Raw genomic sequence first — 7,781 nt, 5'->3', positions numbered from 1 at the left:
GCCCAACTTCTATATATTAAGGCTTATCTAGCGCAAACAAAGATAAACGCGCCCTACCTGTATGTACCAAGTATGCCTTCTGCAAGTAAGAGACTTCAAAGTTATCATTGATTTGAAACATTTTTATTTTATTACACTAGAATATTACACTTATTAAGTTACACAATTTAAATTGGTTGTACATGTTTAGTAAGTCTCGAATCTAAATTAGGCTTAAGTGTAACCATTTTTGTTGGTGTCTCGCCTTCTTTAGCCATTCTTGATGCATTTCCAGGGGTTTCTTTGTAAATTAGCGGTAATTTGGGTGCTTTATCTTTGGGTAAACCTTTGTCTATCCTCAATATTTCTTCCATAAGAGGTGGAAATTCCATAAACCTCGGCAAAATTTTACCGGGCATTACTAGTTTATTATCGAGAAATTTGTGTTCATCTTCTTTTGAAATAAGTTGATAATCAGGCACCTGTGTTGCGTCTATTTTAACAAGATCAGGCATTTTTCGACCCCTGAAAACTGATTCCGACCAAACGTAACCCCATTTATTTTCCTTTAAATTAGAAATAAAAAGAAAAACAAGGTTTGGTTTGTCAATTTTAACGATTTAAATTCGCGCCAAATTTTCCCGCCTATTTTTATTTGGTTCCGAAATTACGTATACAGCGCACCTAACGGAAATTTTACTAACAACAAAATGAATCAATTCTTTAGGCAAGTTCATGAGAGGGTGAAAGGGAACTTAGGTAAGCGATTTTAATATTAATTAAGGTTAGTTTTAGTTAATTAAATAATTACCGGATCCATTTGTGGTTCGACTCTCTTGATTATATAATAAGACGGCTCTTTATACTTTAAAAAATGACTACGGACAACCATTCTACCAACTCCGAAATTCTTGAGATTGCATAATATATCAAAAATTGGTTTACCAACGAGTTTCGTTGGTTTACCGATATAAATAATTGGCATATTTGGTAGCGGAAGATTTTATTTAATGAATTTATTAATTTTTCCCGTATTTGAACGCTAATTAACCGAGATATTAGTTAATTTTAAGGAGTAGTATTAAAATTACAAGCATTTCCTCGCCATGATGTTATTTTTTCTCGGGATATTGTACGCATGCGTAGCGCGGGAAACTTTATAGCGACCTCTATAAAAATTCAACTTTATTTCAGCCTTGGCGCTAAATTTGAAAAACCATAGACAATGCGTTACCCGTTAACGCAGTTGAATTTTGATATAACTGGACGAAAGTTATGAAGTTCTGACAATTTTTCTGGACGTTTGGAACCGTTATGTAAATTTGGGACAATGCATTGTAAGTTTTTAGTTTCCATATTGTCATAGACCCCATTGTACTAATTGTACTTCGGTCGTACCACGCTTTTTGTAACACCCTGTACATCCAGCCGAAACTTAGAAATCTGTGTATCGTATTTTGATAATTAAAACCTTTTATTTTTAAATTAATTTTTCTTTATTATTTGCAATGCTCAGTACAAACAAGATATTTTCTTAAACGTGTTTTTCAATAATTACAAAAAAATGTTCAATATATGCCTAAATATTTGGAAAAAAATAACAAAATCAAACTGAATAAAATATCTTAATAAAAATGTTAAAAATCAGCTATTTTTTATAACCAACAAAAACTTTTCGTAAGGTAGATGACAGACTTATTTGGCCTAAGAATGCCTTCTCACCCTTCCCTCAAAATGGTGGAGAAATTTGAGTGGGGAAAGACTCATAATTGGTTAGAGAAGCTCTCACGTTTTAGGGGGAATATTGGCTATAGTCTGATATTACGAACTTTCTAGTGACGTCACACCCTCCTATCTCTTACCTCGTTTTAGCGACCAGCTGGGGCCATACTACCAATATTGACGTCACGTCCGCGTAGCTCCTCCCCAGTCAGTACCACTCTAGGGATTTACAGAGTTATTTGTTTATTGAGGGGGGGGGCATAGGGAGAGGGCAAACCCATTCTTGCTACGTCATAGGCTTATATCTCTTACCTCGATTCCATCCCCCTAACGGGGGAATTTCAGTATCGCGCCTGCAAACGCTCCCCTAGGTAGAGGTATAAAATGACGTCGGATGTTCTTTCCCTCCCTGACAAACGCCCTCTCCCTATAACCTGTTGGTGGCCTTTTGTTAGTGACTGACATTCCCTGTTGGAGGTCGCGCCCCCATCCAGTAACCTTGACATAACTCTCCGAATAGGGGGCAGTAACCTCGTAAGCCCCCCACTACCCCTTGCTTTTTTGTACCTATAAGTTCTGTCCCCACCAGGGGTCGCTCGCTAAGAAAGTGTTGAGCGTTGACAAATAACAATATGGTTGATGGAAGTCGTGTTTTACTTAGATATATAATTAAATACCATTAACGATAAGGGTCGCCTGTCATACTTGTTGTTCAGTAATTTGTTGGTTCTTCAATTAAATTACAAACCCAACAAAATAATCTTAAATTAACTTTGGGGTTTTTTTTTTTAATTGTTTTGGGAAGTACTAAAATTTATCGTAAACTGCCCCTGAGGTTAAATGACGTACAAAAAGATACAGTGACAAGCGTGGTAAAGACCCGGCCGTGAAATTGGGGTTTTCCTCAGAGGTCAAGCTAGTTTCTAAGTAGAGAGGGGTCAAGACTTTCAAGTTTTGTTTCGAAATCAGTTTTGTGGTAAACGTTTGAACAAACATGGCGGCGCCACCCAGAACAATAGCTGCTGACCAATCGCAGTCTCAAGCCACAGGAAGTACTAGCAATCAGTCTGGTTTAAATGACGTCAGAGAACTAAATGAGCTTGAGAAATTAATGTCGAATTGTAAACGAAATGATGTTTATGAACAGTAAGTTGTGTATGCAGTAGCGAATGCGAATGCGATACTGTAGTGGCACTCATGGTATCTTGCAATAGAACTTATAGGGTAATGGCAGCCCTCTGCCTTCGACTGTATTAATCTCTATGGGGAAATAACATGGGGTGCCATTAGTCTATTACAATCAAAGCAGGACTCTGCCACTTCTATGTATTCAGTATAGAGTGCTGTCAGATCCAAGGTTAAACGTCACGAGTCTGCCTTTAGCAATGGGCGGCCATGACAGTTACCGTTTTTTCTTTATGGGAAAACAGCAAGGGTGACGTCACACCGGCGCTTCTGACAGCACTCTATAGAGCTATTTCAGAGGGGGTAATGGCTACGTCACCAATGTTATTTGCCCATAGAGAAAACCCTCATAAAATGGCCGCCCTACACTCAAAGGCAGGCCCAATTTTCGTAGCAGACGAAATTTTTCCCCCACTGAAATAGCTCTATAAGTTTATTTCAAAATAGCTTTAATTAAACTAATTTCTAATAAACTTATAAGTTAAATTAAATTATATTTATATATTGTACATAATTTTTAGTTATTTTGTTTTAATTTTAATTTTAATTTTAATTAATTATTTAATTTATTTGCAGCATCCATTTTACACGTTTAGTTAACGGTGATGGTACAGCTTCAAACACACTACGCTGCCTGAAATGCGAATATGAAACAGATGACAGGATGGACATTGAATCTCATATCACAATTATGCATTTTCCCAAAGAAAATCCTTATTACTGCTGCAGATTAGGTTTTATAACGGAGCATGATTATTTCAAACATCGTAGAACCATTCATATGTATGGCTATTTCTGTTGGTTTTGTGGTGAAAGACAAACTAGGTAGACATGCAACTAGACCGTTCATTAGCTTAAACTTAATTAGTAATTAGTAATTTAATATTAATTTTAGTAAGGAATTCTTGAATAATCATTTCCACGCAAAGCATCCTAACGAGTCATTTACGTTAAAACGTGCTGTTTTGCATCCCTATGGAAGTTTAAATGCACAAATACTGAAATTCGCAGAACCTGAGTCACTTATGGCACACCAATTAAGGTGTCAAGAAATATTTGTAGGCTAATTAATAATTTTTATGCCTAGTTTAATTAAATTTTAATCATTATATAACTGTTTATTTTCAGGTTTCTTTATTAAGAGAACGAGGTCTTTCAGAAATTAATCATACTGTCATCCATTATGAATAGGCCTAGGCCTAATTTATCTCAATAATGTAATTGAGATTAAATGTTTAAATAAATAAAGCAATACCAAAGAATTTTCTTAAATAAAAATGTGTATTTTATTTTATTTTATTTTATCAAGTCTGGCTTAAATTTCTCAAATTAATTTTAAATTTGCGAAATTATACTGCAAATTTTGGGGTCAGGGGGATGGAAACAATTTGGCGAATTTTATTGGCTGGATTTTGACACGTGACGATGTTCTGCAACTCTAGGGCCATGGAAGAGGTCGTGGGGTCATTGTCGGTGAGTAAAAATTAATATGGCGGGAAGTACCGGCTTATCGCGTTTGTCATAAAGTTCAGAGATTTTTAAATGAATATCGGAAGTAATTCGATTTTAATTGTTCGAAATTATGAATTTAATTATGTTTAAACGTTAAGGAATGTAGTGGTATCATTATTATTAGAGTTAGAAATCTTTAATTTGGTTATTTCGGAAATTCTGACTCATTGGTTTTGGCGGAATTTTTCGGACTTGGCTTCTCCTCAATACTTCAAAATCGGGCCGAGTCCACTTGGGTATTTAATCTTATGTATGTATACTTATTTTTAATGGGTAGATTTAAAATTAGGCCTAGTGTTTTTGTTAATTAAAGCCTAGTAGTCCATTTAATTTATAATATAGTATGAGCAGGGCCTAATTAATACTGAATTTAGCTAGTGGAAGTCAACTTAGCTAAGAAGAAAGGGGAGCTGGGGAGTGGTGATTGACCAATCAGGAACCGTCATTTACGCGGTATTGTCTTAAACTTCTAGAGACAAAGCCCTAACGTAGTTAGGTGTCTAATGACAATTAAATTATAGTAGGTAGCTTGGTCTCCCGCCTTCTTAGCTTTTATCGGTGGAAGTAGGTCACGAGGTCATTGGTGATTATTTTATGTTAAGCTTAGCAATAAGTTTATTTTATGCAATATTTCTGGAACATATTAATTTTTTACGAGAAATATGTACACGTGCTTTGCCTCCTCATTCGTATTTCGTGTAAATGTTTATCTACCGATTTTTCTAGCTGCTACGCTAACTCCATCTATGTAGCCAAATTTTAAATAGTACCTATAGTTTAATGATTACACATTATTTTAAATAATATTTAAACAAAAATATGAGTTATAATTTATTTTGCTGATAGAATTAGTTTATTTAATACATAAAATTTAAATTTGTGGAACCTTATGTAAAGCGGGTATTGAATTTAAGCTGATGCTATATTGCTAAGTGTATAGCATCGGTGGTTCAATGGTAGAATTCTCGCCTGCCACGCGGGAGGTCCGGGTTCGATTCCCGGCCGATGCATTTTGAAATTTTTTTTCTGTTAGTTTAATAATTACTTAAAAGTGGCCCAATTAAAAGATATTATTAAATTAAAATTAATTTAATTACCAAAATTTTCTGTTAAAATAATTAAATAAACGAAAAAATATTTTGATTTTTTTTATGTAAATGATTTTATTTAAATTTCGGAACCGAAGACAAAATTCATTTTTTAAACAAATTGAGATGCTTTTTCCTTCATATGGGACTCTAAAAGGAATTTGTCGAAAACTTTGGTTAAAGGCTGGTCCAAGACGTACTTTATAGTGCGCTGGAAGTACTTGCTGACGTAAGTACTGATTTTGGATACTATCCAACTAATATGGGCCAAACCGGTGATCTCAACAGTAGCTTGTTTAAGTTGAATTATTTCCATGTCTTGAACGAATGAAGGACTCTGAAAAAATTATTCAAATAGGCCAAAATTAGGGGGTTTCAAAGACGTTTTGACGCACCTTTTAATTAGTTAAATTTAGCAGAGCTTAATGAGACCATTAATGCCAAATTTGGACGAAAATTAACAAATTAGTTTTCAAAGTTTTTAATTTTGACATTATTTAATTTTAGTTTCAATCCTATTTATTTTCCACTAACTATCCGTGGCGTAGGAATACATACAGCTAATAGGAATTATTGTGAGCCCATATCTCCCATGTTAATTTCTATGCGGGTTTTGTGGGCCGGGCTTGAGTACTTAGTATCTTGAGATAGCTGTATCAAGAAGCGATATCTAGTTTATTAGGGAGAAGGTATAAGATGCCTAAGTATTCGCGCGCCATAGTCCCAGTCCCCCTTTCAAAATACAAGGGGGGGGGACGTAAAGGAGGCCCCGGGCTATTTCGCCTGCCTCTCCTCAGTCGGAAAATATGACTGTACTTTTCGTCATTTGCGTCGCGCTGACGTGAGTTTTCAAGAACCAATGAGATGCTGGTTGTAATTTAGAGGCGGCGGGGATTAACTCCGGACCTACTATACGTTTGGACTGGAGATAAAGTTAGATTATAAATGTGGGGGCGAATTTATACCTTCTCCCTAATAAACTAGATATCACTTCTTGACTGTATGTATTCCTAACGTTACTAATAGAGTAAGCTCTCTGTTGTCGTTTCTAAGTGCTATAGGTCTCATTTTATCCCTTGACCCTTTAAGTTTGACCCCTCTTACCTCTCCAGTTCTATCCTTGATAACGACTAGCTTGACTTCGAAAACCTCGAACTTCAAATAAGCCACACCCTTTAAGGTTGTTACTCTTAGATCTTGTGACCATTCCCAACGCGCTTTGATTGGCTCTTGGGCCATGACGTCAGCTTCGATACGGGTCAGGTTACCGTCGCAAGATACGATGGCTGGACCTTTACGGACTAGACTGTTAAGACCCCATAATTGACCTTCGCGTAAGTCGGCAATCGCGCTTTCGTGGTCATCTAATCGCATTGGTTCCTCGGAATTCTCTTGAAGGTGTTTCAATAACGCGTCCACTAACTCATCAACCTTGGTTATTCCGCAATCTTGGTAGTTACCTGAGCCTGAGTTTAAAATATGCCGAAAAATTAATATCAATTGCACGGAATTTAATTAATCAAATTTAAATTTTGTAAAATTAACAGTACTTAGCGTAGCACGGGTTAATTTTACTAGTAAATAATAATATCCAATTAAAATTGCTAATGAACTTACCATGAGCCAAAAGTCCTTGAGTGGCCAAAGCCAAAACGCAGACGATTAAAATAGCCATCTTAATGAAGAGCCGCTTTCCGTGGAAATAAATTTATTTTTCTTTTGGATGAAAAACTTCAAAAACATCGTCAGTATGCGAACCTTTAAATATGTTTCGGATTTACTGCTGGGGATAAGGATAAAGATAAGCCCTTCAAAGTCCCCGTGAAATTTTATTATGTTGAAAAATAACTTGCGAAAGAAGCTAGTAATAGACCATTTTAGTAATTACTCGTAGAGAAACCAGAGAGAAATGAGGTAAAATGGAGTCAAGGAGTGATATCTAGTTTATTAGGGAGAAGGTATGAATTCGCCGCATTTCTAGCTTTATCTCCAGTCCAAACGTAGGTCCGGAGTTAATCCCCGCCTCTAAATTACAACCAGCGTCTCATTGGTTCTTGAAAACTCACGTCAGCGCGACGCGAATGACGAAAATTACGTATTTTCCGACTGAGGAGAGGCGAAATAGCCCGGCCTCATTTTACGTCCCCCCTTGTATTTTGAAAGGGGGACTGGGACTATGGTGCGCGAATACCTAGGCATCTTATACCTTCTCCCTAATAAACTAGATATCACTTCTTGGTGGAGTGGTAATGATGATAGGCGACCTAAGGCACCGAAACTCTCCCAGCGCACGCC

At 36.3% G+C, this 7,781-nt stretch overlaps 3 protein-coding genes and 1 non-coding gene across 4 annotated transcripts; 2 read left to right on the top strand and 2 right to left on the bottom strand.

The window, feature by feature from the left end:
- Positions 1-107: 107 nt before the first annotated feature.
- mRpS34 (mitochondrial ribosomal protein S34) lies at positions 108-1,117 on the bottom strand. Its single transcript, XM_089835575.1, has 2 exons — positions 791-1,117; positions 108-545 (listed from the first exon to the last, which is right to left on the bottom strand). Exons 1-2 carry the CDS (start codon positions 962-964, stop codon positions 168-170), a joined length of 552 nt encoding a protein of 183 aa, XP_089691701.1. The 5' UTR covers positions 965-1,117; the 3' UTR covers positions 108-167.
- An 809-nt stretch (positions 1,118-1,926) lies between these two features.
- LOC149679747 (uncharacterized) lies at positions 1,927-4,164 on the top strand. Its single transcript, XM_089835574.1, has 4 exons — positions 1,927-2,847; positions 3,463-3,711; positions 3,782-3,944; positions 4,015-4,164. Exons 1-4 carry the CDS (start codon positions 2,696-2,698, stop codon positions 4,075-4,077), a joined length of 627 nt encoding a protein of 208 aa, XP_089691700.1. The 5' UTR covers positions 1,927-2,695; the 3' UTR covers positions 4,078-4,164.
- A 1,173-nt stretch (positions 4,165-5,337) lies between these two features.
- On the top strand, positions 5,338-5,408 carry TRNAG-GCC (transfer RNA glycine (anticodon GCC)). Its single transcript has one exon. It is a non-coding gene; the product is annotated as a tRNA-Gly (tRNA).
- A 185-nt stretch (positions 5,409-5,593) lies between these two features.
- On the bottom strand, positions 5,594-7,227 carry LOC149679745 (uncharacterized). The gene is made up of 3 exons (XM_089835749.1): positions 7,104-7,227; positions 6,591-6,952; positions 5,594-5,823 (listed from the first exon to the last, which is right to left on the bottom strand). The coding sequence occupies exons 1-3, from the start codon at positions 7,159-7,161 to the stop codon at positions 5,599-5,601; spliced, it is 645 nt and encodes a 214-aa protein (XP_089691875.1). The 5' UTR covers positions 7,162-7,227; the 3' UTR covers positions 5,594-5,598.
- Between the last annotated feature and the right edge of the window lie 554 nt (positions 7,228-7,781).

The sequence above is a fragment of the Phalangium opilio genome, unplaced genomic scaffold, assembly GCF_054372755.1.
Source record: "Phalangium opilio isolate 3A_F unplaced genomic scaffold, DU_Popi_V2 ptg000041l_1, whole genome shotgun sequence".
Taxonomy (NCBI): domain Eukaryota; kingdom Metazoa; phylum Arthropoda; class Arachnida; order Opiliones; family Phalangiidae; genus Phalangium; species Phalangium opilio.
Note: the sequence above shows the minus strand (reverse complement) of the source record. Positions and strands in the feature narration are given on the sequence as shown.

Bases quoted from the DNA above. Each gene is read 5' to 3' on its own strand.
- LOC149679745 (XM_089835749.1), bottom strand. From the start codon at position 7,161: ATGGCTATTTTAATCGTCTGCGTTTTGGCTTTGGCCACTCAAGGACTT. The intron at 6,953-7,103 runs GTAAGTTCATTA...TTTTAAACTCAG, and splicing joins TCAAGGACTTTTGGCTCATG to GCTCAGGTAACTACCAAGAT. The intron at 5,824-6,590 runs GTAAGAGGGGTC...TAATTTTTTCAG, and splicing joins TCAAGGATAGAACTGGAGAG to AGTCCTTCATTCGTTCAAGA.
- mRpS34 (XM_089835575.1), bottom strand. From the start codon at position 964: ATGCCAATTATTTATATCGGTAAACCAACGAAACTCGTTGGTAAACCA. The intron at 546-790 runs GTAATTATTTAA...TCTAATTTAAAG, and splicing joins TCGAACCACAAATGGATCCG to GAAAATAAATGGGGTTACGT.
- LOC149679747 (XM_089835574.1), top strand. From the start codon at position 2,696: ATGGCGGCGCCACCCAGAACAATAGCTGCTGACCAATCGCAGTCTCAA. The intron at 3,712-3,781 runs GTAGACATGCAA...TATTAATTTTAG, and splicing joins TGTGGTGAAAGACAAACTAG to TAAGGAATTCTTGAATAATC. The intron at 3,945-4,014 runs GTAGGCTAATTA...GTTTATTTTCAG, and splicing joins TAAGGTGTCAAGAAATATTT to GTTTCTTTATTAAGAGAACG.